Source organism: Eschrichtius robustus, chromosome 20, assembly GCF_028021215.1.
Source record: "Eschrichtius robustus isolate mEscRob2 chromosome 20, mEscRob2.pri, whole genome shotgun sequence".
In the NCBI taxonomy this organism is placed as follows: Eukaryota; Metazoa; Chordata; class Mammalia; order Artiodactyla; family Eschrichtiidae; genus Eschrichtius; species Eschrichtius robustus.
The window spans coordinates 43779162-43805737 of NC_090843.1; the positions used below are offsets into that span (position 1 = coordinate 43779162).

The 26576-nt window shown below is 34.0% G+C and overlaps 1 protein-coding gene across 3 annotated transcripts in view; it reads right to left on the reverse strand.

Moving 5' to 3' along the window:
- Positions 1–26576, reverse strand: part of BCAS3 (BCAS3 microtubule associated cell migration factor) — a 568366-nt gene that overhangs the window by 405971 nt on the left and 135819 nt on the right. For all 3 annotated transcript variants that reach the window (XM_068530786.1, XM_068530787.1, XM_068530788.1), the window contains exons 10-12: positions 23266–23342; positions 17680–17763; positions 6804–6974 (exon numbers count right to left, since the gene is read on the reverse strand). In XM_068530786.1, the coding sequence (XP_068386887.1) occupies positions 6804–6974; positions 17680–17763; positions 23266–23342 (332 nt within the window). The remainder of the gene's footprint in view (positions 1–6803; positions 6975–17679; positions 17764–23265; positions 23343–26576) is intronic.

The window sequence follows — 26576 nt, forward strand, 5'->3', positions numbered from 1 at the left end:
TTTATCTACCTATTACATTGACCCTCTTATCATTATGAAACATCCCTCCTTTTCTCTGGCAATATTTCTTGACTTAAAGTCTTTTATCGGATATTAATATAGCCATTCCAATTCTATTATGGTTATTGTTTGCATGGTACATTTCTTCCATCCTTTTACTTCAACCAATTATGTCTTTGAATCTAAAGTGATTCTGGTCTGACAATCACTGTCTTTTAACTTGAGTCCATTTATAGTTAATATAATTACACACATAATTGGATTTAGGTCTGCCATTTTCCATTTATTTTTATGTCTCAGGTGTTTGTTGTTGCTCTGATCCTCTTCCTTTGTGTTAAACAATTATTTTTAATGTTTACTATTTTTATCTTCTGTTAATTCTTTGGATTAATTTCTTAAGTGGTTACTGTACAGGCTATAAGGTGCTGTATAGACAACAAAATTACATGTTAATTCCACACTTAAGTGCAATAAATTATAGCTCCTTGCTCCAATATAGCTCCATTTCCTCCCCATTCTGTTGTGCTATTATTATCATGGGAACTATCAACTGAGAAACATCATTATTCCCTAAAACAATCTTCCAATTACATATATGTTGATATGTTTAATGTTGCCCCAAAGGTCTCTGAGACTATTTTTTTTTTTTTAACTTTTTATTTTCTATTGGATATAGCAGATTAACAATGTTGTATTAGTTTCAGGTGTACAGCAAAGTGATTCAGTTATACATATACATGTATCTATTACTTTTCAAATTCTTCTCCCATTTAGGTTGTTACATAATATTAAACAGAGTTCCCTGTGCTATACAGTAGGTCCTTGTTGGTTATCCATATTAAATATAGCAGTGTGTACAGGTCAATCCCAAACTCCCTAACTATCCCTCCCCCCGACGTTTCCCCCGTGGTAACCATAAGTTCACCATAAGTTCATTCTCTACGTCTGCAAGTCTGTGTCTGTTTTGTAAATAAATTCATCTGTATCATTTTTTTTTTAGCTTCCACATATAAGCTATATCATATGATGTTTCTCCTTCTCTGACTTTCTTCACTCAGTATGACAATTCTGTCCAGTAATGTACTTATTTTCTGGGAAAAAGATTTGCTTATCTCTTCACTTCATCATAGCTGGGAGTCATTCCCCAATTACCACAAAATTCATACACACAAATCACCCCATATAAGTGGATAATGCTTAGTAAATTTATACAGTTGTATAACCATTACCACATTCTAGATTTAGAATACTTCCAACACCCCCAAAATTTCTTCATGATGACTTTAGAACACCAACCACAAGTCCCAGACAATCCCTAGTGTATATTTCATCTCATTTGCCTTTTCTAAAATTTTTCAAAATATTTCAAATAAGTAGAATCATGCGATTTATCTTCCATTTCTTTCTAAATATATAATTTTTTTGTTCAACCATATTGTTTCAGGTATCATTCATTTCTTTGTATTGCTTACGTGTATTCCACTGTATGGAGGGACCACAACATGTGGGTTCACCAAACAATTCTTGGCAATTTGGATTATTTCCAATTGATTGCTATTATGCATAATGCTGTTATGAATATCTGCACACACATCTCTTTTGTGAAACATGTTTTTATTTCTCTTTGGGAGATACCTAGAAGTGGATTTGCTCAGTCATATGGTAAATATATACTGAACTTTTTAAGAAACAGGAAAAACTGTTTTCCAAAGTATAGATACTTTCATATGTCCACCAGTAAAGTATAAGGTTTCATCTCTCCACATCATTTTCAACAGTTTGTACTGTATGCCTTTTTAATGAAGGGCAATCTATTGGAGACAGAAATTAGAATGGTGGTCAACAGGGAGTGTGAGAACAGGGGGATGGGGAGTTACTGTTGAATGGGTACAGATGATGAAAAGTTCTGGACATGGATAATGGCAATGGTTGTACAACACTGTGAATGTACTTAATATCACTGAATTGTAAACTTAAAGATGGCTGAATGGCAAATTTTATGTTATATATATTTTACCACAAGTGGGGGGAAACATGGGTTATAAATTATTTCTCTCATCTCTCTTTTCCATTCTTCCATTTGACTTTCAAAAATGTTAGGTAAGGAAAACAAGAAAAAGAAAAGAAGTCTTATAGGAGCAGTCTCCAGGAAAGTGTGTTAAACCAAGTCTGCTAAATAACTGATAGATTGCTTTAGGAAATATGGTATATACACAGAGTTGTGCAACCATTATGACAATCAAATTTAGAACACTTTCATCACCCAAAAGAAACTTCATAACCATTAACAGTCACTCCCCACCTGATTCCCTCCAAACTCCAAGCCCTAGGCAACCAATCTATTTTCTCTCTATGTAGATTTCCCTATTCTGGATATTTCATATAAATAGATTCATACAACATGTGTTCTTTTGCGACTGGCTTCTTCCACTAAGCGTAAGATTTTCAAGGTTCATTCATTTTGTAGCATGAATCACTACTTCACTTCTTCTTATTGCTAAATAATATTACACTGTATGTGTATACCACATTTTATTTAACCCATCCATCAATCAGTTGATGTACATTTGGGCTGCTCCTATTTTTTGGCTATTACGAATAATGCTGCTACGAACATTCATGTACAAGTTTTTACATGAAATTATATTTTCATTTCTTTTGGTTATATATCTCCTAAGAGCAAATCTCTTCAGAGATAAATTGCTGAGTCAAATGGTAACTCTTTTCCAAAGCAGCTGTACAATTTTACATTCCCCACCAGCAGTGTACCAGGGCTCTCATTTCTGCTTACTGGCCACTGGCATATCATATTTGGAAAGATGTCTATTCAAATCCTTTGCTCATTTTAAAATAAGGCTATTTATCTTTTTATTATCCAGTTATAGGAGTTCTTTCAATATTCTGAATACACACACAAATGAATGCAAGTAAAACAAATGGTGAGAGCTGAATATGGTCTGTAGCCTAGTTAAAAGTAAAGTGCCATCGTCAATATCCTGGTTTTGATATTTTACAACAGTTACATAAGATGTCACAGTTTAGGGAAAGTATCTGCAACTTACTGTGACTCTACAATTATTTCAAAATTAAAAGTTAAAAATGTAGAGCAGGGACTTCCCCGGTGGTTCAGTGGCTAAGACTCCGCGCTCCCAATGCAGGGGGCCTGGGTTTGATGCCTGGTCAGGGAACTAGATCCCACATGCTGCAACTAAAGATCCTGTGTGCCACAACTAAAACAAGATCCCGCATGCCGCAACTAATAAAAGATCCCACATGCCACAACTAAAAAGATCCTGCAATGCCACAACTAAAAAGATCCCGCATGCCAGGCACAGCCAAATAAATAATAAATAAATAAATATATTCTTTTAAAAGAGTATTAAAAAAATGTAGAGTCTACTGCAAGCTTTTTGATTTCTTTCATGCTGATAGGTGACAAGTGGTATCTTAGGGTAGTTTTGTCTTTCTCTTATAACAAGTCAAGTCTAAAGATTTTACACCATTTGTAAGTATTTTATTTTTTCATTGAAATAGTTTGTCCTTTGCCCATTTTTCTATTTTAACTCAATCTTATGATTCCCTTTCCTTTCATATATTATAACCCTATACCTCTCTTTCCAATACAATTAGCATTGAGTACTCTACTTGATGGTACTAATACAGAAGCCATCCAGCAAAAAGGCTCATTAATCTTGGTGAATACCAAAACCTCATGCCACTATATAGGATTCTTTGAACCTTCTCTTTATGAACTTCACAAATATAACAACCAGATACTTTTGTACAGATTCTCTCCACTGCATCATCATCTTGCCTAAAATATCAATACCAAATCAATACCAGCGATATCCCAATACAGTTGTCCTGAGACATGTAATTTTTACTCACTACTTAACTAAACAGGCTAAACCCCCAAGTATATGTAGCAACAACTTGAGTTTATTAAAACAAAGCAAAGCAAGGTGGATACAAGGTGGATAAGGCTTTATCATATGAACAAAAAGATAGACAAACACCACAGGAACCAACAAATTACTATGAATAACACTTGTATTTGCACTCAGGGCAAGAAATAGCTCTAGTTTATGCTATCATTCTGGAGCGTTTTTCTTTGATTAGAGACTTTGCCACCTTGTTAACTGAAATTATATAAATTTATAAAGGCAAATTATACCGCTTAACTTATCCTAGCCACGAAATGCTTTTAAATAAAACATGAAAGTAACACAGACAAAAATGGACAAAGTCAAGCAAATACATTCCCCTTTGATGCAGGTACCATACAGTGATCCTGTCACCATCAAATCAAACTAATCAACTCAGCATCAGAAAAATGGTGAATCAAATTTTATACCCTATCCCTGTAAACATGAAAATGTCTTTATTAAAGGCTCAATGGATTTAAACAGCAAAACTGCACATAATGTCAACTTTAGTTCCTGATATGTAAAGGGACAAGAAGAAACACTACAGCTAAGGTCAAACATCAGTGGGAAAGGGCGAAAAGTGATAAATCCATGACATTAACCACTGCAGTCTTTCTAATACAATCCAGCATAACCTAAAAACAGCTTTGTACTTCAACTGAACTATTTATCAGAGAGAAAAATGTCTTCCTGACAAAAAACAGATTCAATTAATAAAAGAAAAGAAGACAGTATTATATTGAGGAAATCTTATTGATTAAAAAAAATTTATAATTCCTTAAAAATGCACATAGCAACTTATTAATTTCCTGTCTTTTAATAAAATTTTTAAATCAATCAAAATTGCAGAATATGTTATAAGTAGGAATGAAAAGAGATTATGCTCCCAACAAATAATAGAAAAGATAAAACTTTTCAGGTTGAGCAACACTTTCACTTTTTTGACTTTTAAAAGCTAACATTTCTATGATTCTTACTTCCTAATGAACAACTTTACTTGTTTCCAGGGTTAACAATGCACTTATCACAGAAAAATGAACTTTTGTACAATCTACTGTTCACTTCCATATTCCAAATGTGAGAATTCCAATTTAAAGTTATAAAAAGTTAACAAAGAACTAGGGGAAAAAAAACCCCCAAACAAACCACATGTGAAAACACAAGACCTAATGCTATGCTTTTCGTATAAATTACTTTAAATTTTTCTTTTTACTCATTACATAAATTAATGAGTTATAGCTCTATTTCATCAAAAATAATGAGATAACATTTTCAACTTTTAAATTACCACAAATCAGTCTGTCAACAAATGCTAGACGCTTAACAGATTTAAAGCCACTCACCAAACTAGACAGTTGTTGAGGAGGGTTGTTACTACTTAGTAAATGTGGGTGGCCTTGGAGGTGAATTAATTAAGAATCAAAGGACAAAAGAAAATATTTTTTACTTTAACACTCATAAAACACTAAGGGTTTATATATTTAATTCCAATTTAAAAAGAGAACATCTGTATGTGTCTATCAACTTGAGCTAATTAACACAACTTAAAAAAAAAAAGTTATTACAGTCAACTGAGAAGTTTCCTAGCACTTCATTAAAACGAGTTTTAAACAGGAATACAAGTCTGTAACATATCTGGTTAACCACAAAGTTAAGATGGGAAAGGCAGAGAATTATATTATTCAGATTTTAAATAAAATATAATAGCCAGATTCAATAACCCAGAAATTCAAAGATTTTTTTGGGTGTTTTAATTGCAGCACAGTCCATATTTTTTTGAAATGCCACTTGATCTTACTATAGGAATTAGTATATGAGTACCAGCCAAATGTAATCTTTCATCAAGATGTAGAACCACATATACTGGAAGCAGATTTTCTCAAAAGAACATGCAATATTTAGGGTTAATATTTTAATGGCTCACATAATTGTGTTCTGAAAATGGAATTAAATATAAATTCTATATAAAATTAAAATAATTTCTATTTACAAATCTTGCTCTACTCCTATCTCATTCTAGTAATCAGGTTTACATTGTGTATTTATAGCAAGGATCACAAACCATGAAAATTACCTTCCTTTCAGAAATGTATTTTAAAATTCATGACTATGATTCAAAAGAAAATACCGTCCATGAATGCATGAGGGAGAAAAACAAAACCCAACTGGTTTCTTTCTAGCAAGACTTACATAAGCATAACGTATTTCTCCATGTTTATAATCACTCCTAAATGTTTCTGAACATAGGCTGTAAAAATCTGTTTTATGTGAAGATATAAGATCTTATAATAAGTTATTACCATTTATATATTCTAATATACTCTTTGAGATTTTTTTGTATTTTTTCATATTTATAAGGAAGTATCTGTAATAAAATGTGTAATAAAATTTACTAATATTATTGTCATTTATTACCATCATAATTGGTCATAATTAGTCTAAGTTATAACAAGTGTCATTAAAAAAAAAGAAACAGTACTAAGCAGTATAAGAGAGATATATAATTATTTATTTATGGAACAAATGTCCTGATGAAGAGATAGCAAGAGAATTCTATAGAACCTCAATTTTACCTTCCGGTTTGATACATTAATGATGTCTGAAATAATAGGTTTTAACATGTTACTCATCATTTTTTAAACGGGTCTACACCATTTATAGTTTTTATAAAACATTGGCTATATTCCCTGTGTTGTACAATAATTACTCATCATTTTTTGAAAAAAACAAAATTCTAACCTGAGATAACCTTAATTTTCTACAATTCCAAATTAACACATCTCCAAATATATTTTGTATGGTCTTGATCCCAAATGATATTCTTAGTCACTCCATCCTCTGCACAAAAGGAACATTACATGCATCACATGTTCTTACCTGGCCCTCTCCAACTGTCTCAGTGTCGATTACTGTGATGATGCCTGGGACCAGAGGACTCCGCCTTGAATTACTGTGGATGGCCACATCATCTTCTGTCACACCTGAAGGCAGCGTGCCTGTCAGCTGAGTCACCACCTTCCCAACCATTGTCAGGCCAGTTTTCAACGTCTATACAATGAAAGGTAAAATGTATGACTTCACATCAGTATTTGGATTCTAAATAGAAATACATGTTTTGTTAATTCACATTAAATTTTTTATTCTCTAACAAGCTTATATGCAGCAGTGCACTGTCACAGAAATTCAGTCTGATTTTTATACGATCTTAAATTTTAGTTAGAAAATTGGTATTAGCTTGAGTGAATGGTATCAGTAGATTCCCCAAAGCCAGCATGGTGAGAATAAAGCTATAGGTAAATAATTAAAGAGTTTGTTTCACATGAGGATACAATTATACTTTTATTAACAATATTTATTTTTCCCCTCTCCTCAATGCGTATAACTTAAAATATGTGAAATATTAAGAAGTAGCAACTATGTGATATTCTATTTTTTAAACAGTATAAATCTAATATTGAGTCAACTTTTTAGCAGGAAAAAGACTGAGATACTGGTAGAATCCATATGTGAAAACAACTTTGATTCCAAATTAAATCTATAATATGATGTTATATAATATTGTACATCAAGATTTGGCATGTAGAAAATACAGTCTCCATCTAAGATACTTTTACTTGATGAATGGAATGTCATATAAAATTAACCAAGAAGGTTCTTTTCTCTCTGATAACAGAAAACAATTTAATGTAATGCTCCTAATATATTATTTCAATTAAAGACAACTTAAGACGTTTCAGAATTACATTTTAGTTCCATTTCATTCAAAACAAAGAGATGAAACTAACTCATGGGCATGTTTTCTTTTATGTGAATCTCATCTGATTATTCTCATAACCATTAACAAACAATCACGTTAAGTAACGGGGTTTTTTCTTTTTGTCCGAAAGGGAAGAAAGTGAAAACAAAGAGAAAATTATGTGATTCATAAACACATTAACATATCTAATCATTAGAGCCAAAATAAGTTGTCTAGATTACATGGACATATCAAAAATTATGTATGATACAATAGACACATATCTTCATACTGTGAGGAAAAGTTTTTACTAAAATACTTCAAATTAGTCTTCAATACCGTGACTTGCTCTTTTTAAAATAATTATGGACCTATATTCTGGCATATGCTATAGCTAAATTTTAAAATGTATATTATATATACAGCATTTCAAATATTAATTTATAAATTGTAGGCAAAAAAGGTTGTTTATAAAGGCTTAAATGTAATTTAAACAACAACCAGATGGAACTAAAAAAAAGGAAACATACATAATATACGTATTATTTTACTGTAGCTATGTTCCATGGAAACTTGATTATGAACTCAGAAATGGTTAAGGCTCTTTAACAAAAATGATCTGGATAGATCTCCTCAAACACCTCTACTCTTTATAGAAGAGAAAACTGAGGCCACAGGGGTTAAAGAAAACGGCAGCTCAAACAGCCAGCCAATGACAAAGCCAGAACTCAAAACTAGGACTATCTCCAAACCACTATCCAGTATTGCCTTGTAATCTATTCCTGTTACTACCTGTGATCTCACACACTTCATGAATTCAGAACACAAATGCATACTGGGAAGGAAAAATGAAAACCGTGATAGTGTATCCTAATAAATACTTAAATAAAATAACCAGCAAAGCCATTTGCTGAATTCAAGCAAAATGATATAACTTACAGCTGACTGAAACCAAGAAAAAGCCACAAATCAATTGTAACTGTTTTGTTTAGTGCTAAAAACTCAAACTGCAGTGATTATAAAACACATTAGTGCTCCTCAATTAGCAGCCAAACATTTGTTTCAATAATTCACAAGAAATGACTTACACAAAGTCTGTTAGAGTGTTGTCAAGAAAGCCTCTGAAGGACCAACAAAACCAGGCGCCACAGTATATTGATGTCAAAAGTGGGCCAGGAAGCATGATTAACCTCTGAGATGCTTCAGCTGATGTACTTACTCCATTAATGCTAATGGAGATGCTCCCACTTAAACGGCGCTATCCCTTTATCAAAGGAATGCCTCTCAGGTTTAAAGTCTTTAATTGTTTATCCTCCCTGTTTGCCCTTGAGCTTATTATTTCATGCTCTTATACCAATGAAAAGGAATAAAATTAAAATAACTGGAGCACACAGAAAGTGGAAGTAATGTACCAAAGCAAACCACAAGATAAAGGGAAAAGTTAATAGAAGAGAACTAGGAAAAAAACTCCGGAAAGAGGGGAAAAACAGAGTAGTATATTTCAGAGTTAAAGGCTAATATTACAGAAAGAGTTAATGATGCTTCTCACCAAAAACAAACACAAAAACAAAAACTTAGGACTATTGGTTGGGTCTTCTTATCAGTGGACAAAAAATTAAACCCAAAATTTAACAGTCATCAAATCTGTACTTTGTATAGTAAGTAACATGACAGTACTATCTATTATAGCTCATTAACTTTCAAAATAAGGTCTAAGGCAGGGTGTGAGAGAGGGGTGATGGAAGCTTTCTGCATTAGTAAAGACCTTTGCCTTTAGAAGAAATTTGTCTCCATGTTAGAGTCATATCAGCAACCACTAGTGTCCTCACAATCTGAAGAATATTACAAGAATATTCACATAACTAATCTGTACTGTAAAGTGCTGAACAGAAGACTATAACGAATGTGTCAGATAATCTACTGTGACCAAAAATTCAAATGAGCATGGTTCTTATTCTGTTCTGTTGCAGACAGATTTGCCAAAGGGTCACTAGTCATCTTTAACCTTTCTCAGGCCATATCAGTTGTCCTCCCTATCCATTAGGACTAATGGTGCTGCTTTCACAAAAGCTGTTAGTTGTCATTAAGAAGTTATCAGATAACAGGAGAAAACAGAGGCATTTTTATTAAATCAATTTACAACGCTGGGGTTAAAACACATTAAAAGGAAAAATCAAATAGAGCAGTTATAAGGTAACTAGAATATATGGACCAAGATATAATAAATATTTCAAAATAATCCAATTTGAACAATTTCAATATTAAACTTCTTCCTTTAACACGAACTCAGAGAATTTTTCACTATTATATTCTTTATAAGGAAAGCCAAATTATTTGGAAAGATGAATTTTAAGTGCTATTTGAAAATCCAGGAAAAAAAAAGATTATTTCCTCTAAGGAGATACAAACACATATACAATTAATGTAATTTATACTTACAATTGTAATGTAAGACATAAAAGAGAATTAAAAATTTAATAATTAATCCTTCTATATAACAAAGTGGTTAACCTATATGAAGCCACATGAGCTGTCGTCAGAGAGAGAACAATATTAATGATTACTCTGTCAAAGGAAGTGTAGCATTCTTTTTTTCTTTCCAAATTCATTATTTCATTTATTCCATTATTGAATTCATTTATTGACTGCTACATATTGGGTTTACAGAAATGAACAAAATATAGTCCCTGACCTCAAGGAATTCACAATCTAGTGGGAGAGACTAATAAATTGACAATCATAAACAGTTATACACACACACATATGTTACCAAACCAAGTTCATCTTGCCCAACACACAGCAAGCCAAAAAGCTGAGACATCGAGGTGTGTAGCAAAGAGAAGTTTTCTTCACAATATAGCCAAGCAAGAAGACAGGAGAACAAATCTCAAATGCACCTCCCTGAAGGCAAGGGGCTCAGGGTATTTATGTGATTAAGAATAAAGAAGCAGGGTGGTCTGAGGTGTGGGGAGTGTGGGAAGCGTGGGGGGAAATGATTGGGAAAAAATGTACAGGCATAACGAAGCTACAGGTCTCTGCACGTTCAAAAGGTCATGGAGCAGACCCTTGCACAGGCCCAGGTGAAGGGTAGGTGGCCCCATCCAGACTTTTTTTCTTTTTCAATAGAAGTGTTTCTTTCATTTTTTTTTAACTTTATTTTTTTTATACAGCTGGTTCTTATTAGTTATCTATTTTATACATATTAGTGTATACATGTCAATCCCAATCTCCCAATTCACATCACCACCTCCCCACCCCCACTATCCCCGCCTGGTGTCCATACGTTTTTTCTCTACATCTGTGTCTCTATTTCTGCCTTGCAAACTGGTTCATTTGTACCATTTTTCTAGATTCCACATATATGCATTAATATACGATATTTGTTTTTCTCTTTCTGACTTACTTCACTCTGTATGACAGTCTCTAGATCCATCCACGTCTCTACAAATGACCCAATTTCGTTCCTTTTTATGGCTGAGTAATATTCCATTGTATATATGTACCACATCTTCTTTATCCATTCGTCTGTCGATGGGCATTTAGGTTGCTTCCATGACCTGGCTATTGTAAATAGTGCTGCAGTGAACATTGGGGTGCATGTGTCTTTTTGAATTATGGTTTTCTCTGGGTATATGCCCAGTAGTGGGATTGCGGGGTCATATGGTAATTCTATTTTTAGTTTTTGAAGGAAACTCCATACTGTTCTCCATAGTGGCTGTATCAATTTACATTCCCACCAACAGTGCAAGAGGGTTCCCTTTTCTCCACACCCTCTCCAGCATTTGTTGTTTGTAGATTTTCTGATGATGCCCATTCTAACCGGTGAGAGGTGATACCTCATTGTAGTTCTGATTTGCATTTCTCTAATAATTAGTGATGTTGAGCAGCTTTTCAAGTGCCTCTTGGCTGTCTGTATGTATTCTTTGGAGAAATGTCTATTTAGGTCTTCTGCCCATTTTTTGATTGGGTTGTTTGTTTTTTTAATATTGAGCTGCATAAGCTGTTTACATATTTTAGAGATTAATCCTTTGTCTACTGATTCATTTGCAAATATTTTCTCACATTCTGAGGGTTGTTTTTTCATATTGTTTATAGTTTCCTTTGCTGTGCAAAAACTTTTAAGTTTCATTAGGTCTGTTTGTCCATTTCCATTGTTTATTTTTGTTTTTATTTCCATTACTCGAGGCAGTGGGTCAAAAAAGATCTTCCTGTGATTTATGTCAGAGTGTTCTTCCTATGTTTTCCTCTAAGAGTTTTATAGTGTCCGGTCTTACATTTAGGTCTTTAATCCATTTGGAGTTTATTTTTGTGTATGGTGTTAGGTTAGTGTTCCAATTTCATTCTTTTACATGTAGCTGTCCAGTTTTCCCAGCACCACTTATTGAAGAGACTGTCTTTTCTCTACTGTATATCCTTGCCTCCTTTACTGAAGATAAGGTGACCATACGTGCGTGGGTTTATCTCTGGGCTTTCTATCCTGTTCCATCGATCTGTATTTATGTTTTTATGCCAGTAACATATTGTCTTGCTTACTGTGGCTTTGTAGTATAGTCTGAAGTCAGGGAGTCTGATTCCTCCAGCTCCACTTTTTTCCCTCAAAATTGCTTTGGCTATTCGGGGTCTTTTGTGTCTCCATACAAATTTTAAGATTTTTTGTTCTAGTTCTGTAAAAAATGCCATTGGTAATTTGATAGGGATTGCACTGACTCCGTAGATTGCTTTGGGTAGAACAGTCATTTTCACAATATTGATTCTTCCAATCCAAGAACATGGTATATCTCTCCATCTGTTTGTATCATCTTTGATTTCTTTCACCAGTGCCTTATAGTTTTCTGAGTACAGGTCTTTTACCTCCTTAGGTAGGTTTATTCCTAGGTTATTTTATTCTTTTTGTTGCAATGGTGAATGGGATTGTTTCCTTAATTTCTCTTTCTGATCTTTCATTGTCAGTGTATAGGAATGCAAGAGGTCTCTGTGCATTAATTCTGTATCCTGCAACTTTACCAAATTCATTGATTAGCTCTAGTAGTTTTCTGCTGGCATCTTTAGGATTTTCTATGTATAGTATCATGTCATCTGCAAACAGTGACAGTTTTACTTCTTCTTTTCCAATTTGTAGTCCTTTTATTTCTTTTTCTTCTCTAATTGCCATGGCTAGGACTTCCAAAACTATGTTGAATAATAGTGGCAAGAGTGGACATCCTTGTCTTGTTCCTGATCTTAGAGGAAATGCTTTCAGTTTTTCACCATTGAGAATAATGTCTGCTGTGGGTTTGTCATACATGGCCTTTATTATGTTGAGGTAGGTTCTCTCTGTGCCCACTTTCTGGAGAGTTTTTATCATAAACAGGTGTTGAACTTTGTCAAAAGCTTTTTCTGCATCTATTGAGATGATCGTATGGCTTTCATTCTTCAATTTGTTAATATGGTGTATCACACTGATTAATTTGAATATATTGAAGAATCCTTGCATCCCTGGGATAAATCCCACTTGACCATGGTGTATGATCCTTTTAATGTGTTGTTGGATTCTGTTTGCTAGTATTTTGTTGAGGATTTTTGCATCTATATTCATCAGTGATATTGGTCTGTAATTTTTTTTGTAGTATCTTTTTCTGGTTTTGGTATCAGGGTGATGGTGGCCTAGTAGAATGAGTTTGGGAGTGTTTTAATAAATGTTTCAAAATAATCCAATTGAACAATTTCAATATTAAACTTCTTCCTTCAACACGACCTCAGAGAGTTTTTCATTTTTATATTCTTTATAAGGAAAGCCAAATTATTTGGAAAGATGAATTTTAAGTGCTATTTGAAAATCCAGGGGGTGGGGCAAAAAAGATTATTTCCTTGAAGGAGATCCAAGCACATATACAATTAATATAATTTATACTTACAATTGTAATGTGAGACATAAAAAAGAATTAAAAATTTAATAATTAATCCTTCTACATAACAAAGTGGTTTACCTATATGAAGCCACATGAGAAGCAGTTGTCAGAGAGAGAAAAATATTAATGATTACTCTGTCAAAGAAAGTGTAGTATTCTCTTACGGAGCACATACTACATGGCTTTTTAAATATTCTCCATGTTATATATCTCATGGTAATATATCATATTACCTAGAAATTATTAAAATGGTAAGAAATAATAGGAAGAAATTTTATTTTCTATTTTCAATAATGACAGGCTAGGTAAATCAGATCAATCCTACCAATGAAAACAAGTAGGAAAACCGGGGAGTTTATTTTTCTTTAATTCTGCTTGAAGTTACTGAATATTTAACAAAATAGTGATGAGTTACTAGGTCCAAATCCAAGAGGACAAGGAAATCCAGACATGTGAGCTGGTATTTAGGCCTAGATGCACTGGATGATTCTAGAGGGGTCTTCTAAGAGACTGAGTAGTGCTTTTGATAGACTTGTGGAACTAGGCAGTCATGTTCAAGGGGGTCTACTTTCCCTGCATGCTTTGGGTTGAAACATAAAGGGACATACAATAGAAATAAGAGTGAACCTGTAGTAATCAGGATTTTACAGCTATTTCAGGTGACCTTTATTTAAATAATTTAAGTAATCTCAATCTGTGAAATTGGATTAAGATGATCCAAGCCTAGAGTGTCACAGAACTCTGGTATCATCTCAAACTCAAATCTGTTTCTACAAATCTTTTTTAAAAATTCTAGCAAACAAGGAGTCAAGACATCATAAATGAGAACTAACAGTAAACAACAAAAACACAACTAAAAGGGAGCCAGATATTGAAATGATCAGAAACAGACCATGTTTACTATGTTTAAATAGTTTGGCAATTTGAGAAAAACTGAATTCTAGAGAACCAGAAGCTATCACTATTTACTAAAATGTTTTATCAATGTATATATGTTCAATTTTATCAAACGCTTTTGGTGCATATATTGAGATAATTTGTATCATTTTCTCCTTTATTCTGCTAATGTGGCAAATTACACTCACTGATTTTTTTTTAATTAATTAATTTATTTATTTTTGGCTATGTTGGGTCTTCGTTTCTGTGCGAGGGCGTTCTCTAGTTGCGGCAAGTGGGGGCCACTCTTCATCGCGGTGCGCGGGCCTCTCACTATCGTGGCCTCTCTTGTTGTAGAGCACAGGCTCCAGCCGCGCAGGCTCAGTAGTTGTGGCTCACAGGCCTAGCTGCTCCGCAGCATGTGGGATCTTCCCAGACCAGGGCTCGAACCCGTGTCCCCTGCATTAGCAGGCAGATTCTCAACCACTGCGCCACCAGGGAAGCCCTACACTCACTGATTTTGAGTAGTAAACCAGCCTTAACTGTGGAATTATCCCAAATGGATTATGACACATTACCCCTCTGTGTATTTTTTTTTTCTTCTAGTATTTTGTTTAGGATTTTTCGTATCTATGTTAATGAGTAAGACAGGACTCTAGCTTTCCTTTTTCATAATGCTCTTGTTAAGTTTCAATATCAAGGTGGTCTTAAATCATGAAACAAGATGAGGCATAACCTGACCTTTTTATTCTATAGAAGAGACTTCTTAATATTGCCATTGTTTATTCTTTTTTTTAACTGAATCATAGTTGATTTACAAGATTGTGTTAGTTTCAGGTGTACGGCAAAGTGGTTCAGCTACATATTTTTTTCAGACTATTTTCCATTATAGGTTATTACAAGATATTGAATATAGTTCCCTGTGCTATACAGTAAATCCTTATTGTTTATCTATGCCATTGTTTATTCGTAAACATTAGATAGAATTCTCTGGAGAAGGTATCTAGATCTGAAGCTATCTTTGTGAGATTTTTCTTTCCTTAGCAAAGTTTTATATCCACTTAGACAACAAAGTACAGGAATTATAAGTGTACACCATGATAAATTTTCACAAGTGAACATGCTAATATAATAGGAGTGTAATCTATAATATAACAGCAAAAATTATAAAATAATATATTTATAACTACACTACTTAATTATGGAAGTCATTTTTATGTTCTTATCATGGAAAACTGGAGCTACTTATATCTCAGAAGGTTAATTTACCCACAAAGTTTCTAATGTCAAATAACTTACTAGGAGAAATTATATTTGGGGGGGAAATCATGCTAACTTTCCAATCTTTCCCATATAAAACAGCCACACCTTGAATGTGAAATGAAGGATTATTCTAGATCTGATAAGATTTTAGGAAAACTATTTGACAGCATTTGCAAAGAAATCTCAAAATATTCATGCTCTCTAACTCAGGAATCCATAGGCACACAGAAGAAGATTATATAAATATAAGAAAAATGTTTTCAAAAGTATTTTGTGACATTTAAGTTAAATATAAGTTAAAAGAGCAGAGTATAATACAGGATTGGACATGTTAAGACTAGCCAGAAACGGGTGACTTCGACATTCATGGCTATATTTTTCCTTCATTTTATAAATTTATAAGCAAGAACATGAATAAGCACTAAAATCAGGCTAAAGTCGTTAAACAAAAATTAAACATTAATCACTTTATTCAGGAGTTAATGGCAGAATCTTATCTATTGCCAGAGGTAATAATGAATTGCAATCAACACCAATTCCACTGGTGACCAATGGCCTATTAAGGTGTCATCAGCATAATTTCTTAGAGCTTAAATGTGGAAGACGAGTATGTCCCTCACAGTTCACAGTATTGTGGTGCAGAAACGTGGCAAGTCTGGACTTGCTTTTTTGAAAGCATATTAAGTCTAGCCTCATTCCAGCAAGTCTACTTTCATCTAACAGTTAAACAGCTAAACAGTTACTGAATGATGCAGGTCACTTTCCTTTTATGTAGGCACACAAACACACAATTATAGCAAAGAAGAGCTGAAAAGTTATTCTCTGTCACATAACTGAAAATTATTCAGAACGACAATACAATGAGCTATCCTGATGAAAGTGTGTGACACAGATAAGTTGGACAGGAATCTAATACTTGAGGACTAGATCTCATTGGTAGATTTTGTAGATCTATTATAAATTAGCTAAATAACACTGATGCTGCCTAATTACTCTGCTTCAGATTTCTCTTCACTGAAATAACCATAATTTTTTCATACAGAGGAGAAAAGTAAGCCATTCTTATAAAGATTCTGAAATCTAAAATATATGGGGCTGTAAGCAAAAAGCCATTCAATAATTCCCTTTGAGTGAAAAATATGTAATGCTTCTCTCATCAAACCACATCATGTAAGCATTTGTGATCAGTCTTGAAGTATTTTTGTATTTGTTTTACATAAAACAGTGTGACCTTTGATTCCCTCCCTGTGGTTTGTTTTAAACTGTTGTTCTTTTCTGAACAGTTGTGCTTTCTATTACATGCTGTCATTTAGTTTCACTATGTCATCCCTATTATTAGAATTGTTTTGTTGTATACTTGACAATTCAAAAGAATGGTGATTATAAGGATACCTTATAATCAGCATAAAGTTTACAAGCCATCATCATAATTAACCCTCGCACATACACAAAAAGAACTCACTTGACAAACATGCAGGGGGCAGCTCTGTGACATTAAAGAATCTTTGAATGTGCCAGGGATTTCACTCAAGTTTTGTTAAGGAATAATATTTTTTTTTATGTCAAGAAGATTCATAAATGTTCAAAAATGCAAAGGGATGTCAGTATAGGTAGAATGATGCAAATCACACTCACACTCACACACACACAAAAATCCAGAAGTTACTACTTAAAACATGTAAAGCTTCTTTCCAAAGTAATTAGATTACAGACTTTGACCTAGCTAACAGACTTAAATATTTTAAATTGGATAAATACAAACCTTATAATCATTACAATAAAATATAAAGTATGATTTAGGAACCTTAAGAGATTAAATACCAAATCATTTAGTCACCAGTTCTCTTGAGTGACAAAATAATTCTGACTTACTTAAGTTTGTTCGACCTTTGCAAATGAAAAGGCAAGGGACAATCTCAATGCAATTCAGGAGAGAAACGTGATAATTACTCTGCAAAATCGCACCTCCTAGAGACTACTGGATACTCACTTTAGCAGCACTAATGACTGTGGCAGTATAAGACTGAATGTTGTCCCCACAGGCTCCACCACGGGACTGATGACATCGAATCAACTGGAAAGAGAGAGAATGACCAGAAAGTTATTTCTATTAAACTGTTTAACTCTACAGGCTCTTAAGATAGAGCTTATTTACCATGCAGAATGATGGTGGTGGGTGGGAATGTTTGCATGAGTGTTTTCCAGACAAACAGCTAAAAGCCCTGCTGAGACACTTTTACCCCTTTTTATAATCTACTGGTGCCACTCAAGCAGTTTCATCCTCAAATACGATTTTTAATTACAAGATGAATAGCCTTTAAGAATTCATAAACTCTGAAATGGTAGGATTTGAGATCTGGCAGGCTTTCCACAAATAAATTTTAGAAACATAATCAAAGGACTTAGCCATGACTTCCTAACGTTAAATATTTAACATGCTAACAAATTGGAGGTTTTGTCCTCTTAATTCCTACATAAAGATTGTAAAAGGAAACTTTAAAAAATAGACAAAAGAATGTGCAGTATTTCCATTTTCAATTGTGTTTGTCAGAAAGTGGCACAAATTATGCATAAATCAACTATGACACATAATAGCTGTCCACTTCAGAGGGCTCACCAGTTTTAACATTAGAATGAAAAAGACATGCCCTTATTCACAAATAAATAAATCAAACTGCCAATTTCCAAAGTGAATCACTAGTTTGACATGCATGATTCTCTCATGTGCTGAGCAATTAACCAAGACTAAATTCTCCACTCCTCCTACACTTCCTAAATTTAGTTTAAAGAAAAAATAGAAAGAAAAAGAAAGAAAAGAAGAAAGAAAGAGAAAGAACGAAAGGGAAATATAAAAATCATTAGCCAGATTTTTACACTTAAAAGGCAATAGTAGGGCTTCCCTGGTGGCGCAGTGGTTGAGAATCTGCCTGCTAATGCAGGGCACACGGGTTTGAGCCCTGGTCTGGGAGGATCCCACATGCCGCGGAGCAACTGGGCCCGTGAGCCACAACTACTGAGCCTGCGCGTCTGGAGCCTGTGCTCCACAACAAGAGAGGCCCCGATAGTGAGAGGCCCGCGCACCGCGATGAAGAGTGTCTCCCACTTGCCGCAACTAGAGAAAGCCTTCGCACAGAAACGAAGACCCAACACAGCCAAAAATAAATAAATTAAAAAAAAAAAAAAAAGGCAATAGTAGACTATTAGAACAGCTGCACATTGTGATATGAATTATTAAAAGCGTTCAGAATTCAGAACAAATCTTCCTCTCCCGAAATATAAAAACAAAAAAAAATGCTCTATATAATTTAAAACCAGGTCACTTGATAAAGATTAATATGTGAACCTTTTATTCTTTTATTTTAAAATCAAACTTTTCTTCATCACTGATTTGTATTTTTTTTTAAAAATCCCTTAAGACAACAGTGCTGTGGAATTTTCCAAATCGCAGGTGCCTGGCAAATGTAGTTTCACACAAGGGAAAAGAGGGAGCTTGAAAAGTGATCATTTTAGCTAATGAAAAGAATCTCTCTCACTTATTCACCCAGTCACTCATACATTCATTCACAAATACACATTTGAAGAATTATGAAAATTATCCCCTCTGCTGCCTCCTGCAGCATGTGCAAGGAAAGACATATCTTAGAAACACTACCATCTTTTCCCTGCTTCAGGTAATTAAAATAATCAAGGAAAACAAGCAATACTATCACCTTTTCAATTCATCTAAATCTGAGTCAGCATTTCTACATAAACATAACTAAGCCAGAAATTTGTTTAAAACTTAGACTCATTACAAAAGTTATATTTGCATCTCAGTACATCAAAATAAAAGATAAACCAGAAATTTCCGTAGTGCAAAAATCTATCATGCCCAAATCCCAGGAAATATTGGTAAGTGAAAAAAAGCAACGTATAAAAGACCATGTATATAATGTTATCTTTGGGGAAATAAAGGGAAATATAAATATATATATAACATATGAGAAAATATATAAGCATATAAATAAAGACAAATGTATACAATTATGTATCAAATGAAAACTGTAACAATGAAGGAAGGCAGAAAAAGAGGGATACAGGACAAACTAACTAAAATAACCTATGAACACAGTATTTGATTGCATACCTTCAGTTTTGGGCAGTAATGAAAGCAGAGAAAATTGCAAGAAAATCCTGAACTCTTTGTAGTTGGTTTGATTTTTGCAGAGGTATGAGCAAGCAACTCTGTAATTACTTTTTGGCATTATAGGATTGAAGAAATGAACAAAACGTGCTGATGGCATGGTCTCCTATCCAAAACAAAGGACATACAAATAGGAAATGGGGGACAAAAAGAGAGAATCCTGTGGAAATACCAATGTGAACTCTTCATTTCCAAAATATACATGTGTATATGGGTATACATGGGTGCACAAATATGCATATATGTATATTTGCTTCTTTATGTGTATAATAAGAAGTGTGTGTGGATATATAACATGCATATTTCTGAAGTTTGTCCACTGAAAGAGTCTAGAAGCAAAAATACGTCAGTAACAATGAACACATCTACTGGACAAAAGCTTAGTAACTAATACCATTGCCCATTAAAAAGAAACAGTAAAATCAGAAGAAGATGATTCCAGGGCTGAGACAAGGCAAGTACAAGATGGACCTGGACATATTCTTATGATAGCAAGTAAGGAAATTTTTTTTTTTAAATTTTGATGAAGCCACAACACAATGTCACAAGAAGCAGACTAAAGGGGCTCTCATCGGTCAACTCTGGCATAATTTGAAAACCAAAATAGTTAAAGACAGAAAAAAATTTAAAACTACTTAAAAAATAGGAATCGTTAACACCTATCAAAACTATAGATACAGGAAGATTTAAAAAGAAGGGAAAGTTCTTGATTATGATAGAAAGCCAAATGCCTACAGGTAAATGTGTAGTGTGAAGTGGAAAACCATTAATATGCAATCCTCATAGTAAAGACTGGTTCAGGCAGGAATCATCAATGGATGCTAAAATTAGGTAGGCTAAGATTTCGATGAAACGCAGGATATAAGCATGCTCTTTCCAAATTATTAGTTACAAGAGGAAAAGATGGTGCTTATTCAGTACAGAAACTGGACAAGACCTCGACAAAATTAGCATCACCAACAAAGGACAGACATATACCATGTGCCTCTAGATGTGACACCGTGGGAAGTCCAGAACAGCACTCATACAATACTGCAGTATTCCAGACAGAAATACGTAACCCGAATATAATCAAGAGAAAACATCAAAACACTGAAAATAAAAAGCATTCTATTAAAAAGAAAAAGGGGTAGATGTAGGGGGCTATAGTCTTCAAAATTACCAATCCTGTAAAAGATAAAGAAAGAAAGGGACACTCCTACAAGATATAATACCTGATCCTAGACTGGATCTGCACTATAGGAAAAAATTTTCTACAAATGATATGATAGGATTAATTGAAAAAATTGGAACATGGATGCTATAATAGATAAAAGTAGCTTATCAATATTAAATTGGCAGACTTCCCTGGTGGCGCAGTGGTTAAGAATCTGCCTGCCAATGCAGGGGACATGGGTTTGAGCCCTGGTCCGGGAAGATCTCACATGCCGCGGAGCAACTAAGCCCATGCGCCACAACTACTGAGCCTGCACTCTAGAGCTCGCGAGCCACAACTACTGAGCCCACATGCCACAACTACTGAAGCCCACGTGCCTAGAGCCTGTGCTCTGCAACAAGAGAAGCCACTGCAATGAGAAGCCCGCGCACTGCAACGAAGAGTAGTCCCCGCTCACAACTAGAGAAAGCCCGCACGCAGCAACGAAGACCCAACACAGTCAAAAATAAAATAAATAAAATAAATAAATTTTTTAAAAATTAAATTGGCTGATAACTTAAGTATTCTGGGGTAATGTGATATACGCAACTTACTCTGAGATTGTTCAGAGGTCAACCTGAGTAAAGAGTACATGGGTGTACTTTATAACATTTGTACTCTATTCTTGCAAGTTTTCTGCAAGTCTTCCAAATTAAAAGTACACTTAAAAATAGGCACTGAAAAACAAACCCAATCAAGATAATATGGCCTCTTGGTTAAAACTGTAGTCAAAGAGCATTTTCACTGAAAGAGATTGTTGCTCCAAAATTTAATTTCTACAGTTCCACACTCAGCCCAAATGCTACTACAATCAGAAACTGTTAATAAATACTAGCTCTTACGTAAATACCATGGAAACACATTTATCTGGAAATATTTCTTCCAAAGGATGGTACAACCATCTGATTAGTAAACTCCTTGTGAATGCCACTACACGTCCTGGTCTCTGTATATAACACTAGATATTACTGACACGTATCTCTACAAAGGCAAAGGCAAGACAAAGGCAAGACAACTGGCACACTTTGATGCTATGCATCTATGAAGGAAGTTTTTTCCATAAGAAAATAATATGTAACTATTTGCATAATACCTACAATTCTAAATGAGTAGTTTCCCACACTTGACAATAAATCTGCAAGAGCCAAGGGACAATGTATATATCTTCCTCTTGGAAGTCTTGGATGTCTCTGGCACTCAAAGAAATTTCCTACAGATGTAATCATTAGAAGATACCATGATGTCAGCACACTGAATTGTATGCCTCTTGTCTTATTTGAAAAGAATGAATTTGAAAAGTGATATACTGGATAATCAAGAGAAAGAAGAGGGTAGAGTATAAATACAGCATTCACTAAAATGCAAAATACCTATATGTAGCGGACAGAATTTTGGAAAAAGCATCAAGGGATTCATCCAGAAAAATAAATTTCTCCAGTAGTTTCTTGATTTTGTGAATTCCAGAGGCTAGAGATATACTGTGGTTTCACCAAATAATTGTTGTACTTACCATATCCAGACTTGTGTCAAGAACTCTTCAATATATATTATTTCATATTATTCTCAATATACAGTAACCATAGAAACAAGCAAAACTGGAACAAAAAAATGATCATCTTCTTTGAAGTCTGTAATATTTTTTTAGATTTCGTTCTATATTCATATGCAGGTCACTAAATGGCATAAAAAGGGATTTGCCCTTTGCTTTCAACTAGACATAAAAAAAGTTTCAATGTATAAATATAATATCTTCATTTACTATGATGACCTTAAGAGATAAGTGAGATTGATAAATAACAACAAATGGCAGTACCCTTGTTTAGATTTAAATGTACACATATAGTTGAAGTCCATTCAATTATTCTATGCCTCAGGTTCCCAACCTACTACTAAAGACAGAAGTCATTCCTGCCTCCTGATTTCTAGCTCCACAGAAACTCCTGTGATGATATCAATGCTGTGATTTAAAGTTAATGGAGTAAAGTTCTCTATATAAAACTAAGCCTAGAAAAGTAAGGCTGAGTCCAAATACTGATCCTGAGCAATAAGATCAGACAACTGGGTGCCCAATTAAAACAAAAACCAAACCAGAGAAAACAAACTAGTAAGTTAAACATTCATTATTGGTTGTTAATTACCTTTGGAAAACTCTTCAACACTTGCTCCATTACAAATATTCCAACACAGGCCCCGCTTACCTTGTTTTCTGCATAAGCAAGCCAGCGGCTCCCAAGAGCAATAGGATTCATGTTGGGCCCGGGACAAGGGTAGCAGCCTGAAAATTTTCAAATGGCAATGTAAGAAATTTAATAATTTCTGTTGGTGCATCATATTTTGATGCCATAAAAACAGAATAATCAAATGCTTTTATTTTTTCAAGTCTCACATAAAATTCCCATAACCTAGTCATTATTTTAATAGCTAAAAGAGGTTCATTTTTTTCTCCTCTACAGTTTCCTTTGGGTTTTGACTCTGTTCCAATAAGAAATAAATCTGGGAAGAACTGGTATTCACTTTTTGCAAAAATTGGGCATTTTATACAGTTATTCCTGGAACAAGAGAGAGAAGCCAAGAAGAATCATTTAAAGATCATAAGCCTACAATTTCATAAGTCTAGCAAAAATGTTTAGAGAAGAAAGAGAAAGGATACAATTGGCTCAGGAATTTAAGGGCAAAGATAAGAAAGACATAACCCTAAAATAAAATGACAATAATAGGGGCGGGGTAGAACAAGTAACTTAGGTGTGGAGCTAATGGGGAGAAGTAATCCACAAAGGGTGCATCACGAGATGTTGGGGAACTAATTTACATAATCCTATGCATTTACATTAAGCATTCAATTTCATTCTTCTTACTTTCAGCCCAGCCAAAAACAAACTAGTAGGTAGGATTATTTTGTGGTTCTCCGATTTCAAAAAAAAAAATCACACATTCCTGAAAGTGGTCACCAACACCATGGAAACACCAATGCCATCTTCCTGAACTACACTAAACAAGACACAACACAATTCAGTCAAGTAAGTGATATCTGTCATCCGTGAGGGTCTCATCTCCCCTTCTGACTATACCAATAAGGTCTCTGAGTATAATGTCCTCATCTGTCAGCTACACAAAATAATATTCCAGTGTTTCACAAAACTGCTTTTAAGGGACTCCTCAAAGGAGACTGCAGAATCAAAGAACACAAAAAGCCTAGCCTAAAGAATTCCTTGTTTATCATTCCACAAGTATCTGGTTAATATTTTCACAAATGTTTTTCCCTAAAATGTACACTGGAGGGTCAAACTGAGGTTATCTATTTCATAGTTTAGGTCTCAATTTGGAATCTAAACTTATACAAGACAGGTTTTTATAAAAATAACCTTTTCTTCCCATGACAAAAAACAAAACAAAACAACAACAAAAAAAAACAGCCAAATTGCATGAAACACATGAGCGTAACAGGAAAAAATAGCATAATCAGAATAGCATGAACAGCACACCTGAAAATACCTTACCCAGCAGAAAGTCTCAGTCTAGTACTGATCCTAACAGGAATAGAGTTATCAATGCATGAATAATTAACTACTTTGACAAGTACTGCCAACAATAAAAATAATTTATATGTTCTGTAATATATTTATTTATCTTTTTGCTTCTTTATTTTCTGTCTTCCTTCCACTTGATTAAGGTCAAGTGTTTGTGTCTTTTGTTCACAGCTGAATCTATACTGCTTAGAATAATACCTGAAAAATAGCTTAATAAATGTTTGAATAAATTAAACAATGCACCTAAATTAATCAAAGCATATGTATAAGACACACTTGCAAAAAAAAAAAAAAGTCATCTACAGAAGAAAAATTTTCAAATATTTTTCAAATATTGTGCTTGCGTATTCTTTAGGTTAGGCTTTTTGTGTTCATTTTAAAGCCATTTTTTAACAGAAATCTTCCTTAATTGTACATACATGCTTGCCTGAATTCAGAAAGCCTTTTGAGTAGCAATCGTGGTGATTCTGAAATGGTAATGCCGTTGTGTTCACAGCCACTAGAGAAGCGCAAGTCGCTGTTGCTTTTGTTACTGCTAGTTTTCATTTCAGCTCCTTCAACTCCATCTATTTTGAGTTTTCTTTTTTCTTTTTTTTTGGCCACACTGAGCAACCTGTGGGATCTTGGTTCCCTGACCAGGAACTGAACCCGGGCCCTCGGCACGGAGTCCTAACCACTAGACCGCCAGGGAATTCCCTGAGTGTTCATTTTTAAAGAAGATGAAGAAGATAATAATCCGAAGAGAAAATCCATTTGTCATACAAAATATAAGATATAAGTTTTCTAATGTTTCGCTCATTGTTTAAAAACTTTTTTTGTATTTCAGGGTTTAAAGTGGTGTGTTTGGAATGTTTGGATTTCTGGAAAATCAGCTTCTGGGTAACTGTGAGGTTACTATAATCACTGAAGGCATATTATGGACACATATTATGGACATATATGTAGAAAAAAAGGTCCACTAATATAATACAAAGACAACACACTCTAATATATATATCACACAATATTTACATAATAGATTTCATTATTACACCCACACCTAATTCACACCAAAATGTACTTTTATATAAGTGTATATACATAGTCCATATATACTTTCAGAACTGGAGAAATGAGCATAAACACTGTCTATAAGAAAATTTCCCCTTTTAAAATGTCATGAAAAAAAGAACCAAATAAAAAACAGAAATAAATACCTGTGAATTGTGGCATTACATTAGAGGCAGCTAATCTCCTGAACTTTAAAGTCAACATAATCTAACTCAACCAATTCCGATAACCATTTTGCCTCAACAGATCCTAATAAGTATACTTGCCTTCCAAATACTAAAGGATACTAAGAAAAAATGTGGTTTACAATTCTTCATTTCACTTTTTGAGTCAATGTTTTTAGAAAGCCAGTGGACCTCAAGAATTATAGTGTATTGGAATGAAAGCAAATTGTTTTTCTGCTCTCCAAAAAACATTTTACAGCTGGAATCAGCAGACCATCAGCCTCTCAGCACTATCCCAACTTTATAAGCATGACTCCTTTAAAGATTAACCATTGCCTCCAGCTAAACTCTGAAAACAAGTGAAGAAAAAAGAAACAAAAAACAACAAAAAAAACACAACCCAAACCTCTATAATACTGGGACTAATTCTAACAAGTTTACAATGTTTGTGAACAAAGTAAAAGAGAACTGGATATTTAAAAATATCAGGTTTCCAAATTTAAATAAAGGTAAAATCCACGAATGCTACATGAAGATGATTCCATAACTAAAGGTTCATGAGACTGATGCAATTTTACATGGCATCCTCCCAGAATGTTGGTCCTAGTGGGGAGAAGACCTGAACTTGTTTTGAAAGACAAAGGATTTAACTACTCTCTGTAATACCCTGCCTTATTTTTCTTGAAAAAGACAACTCAAAAGATTTCAGACCTTTTTCGAAAAAACAGATGTCTGCATTTATGGTCAATTGACTTTCAACAACGCTAC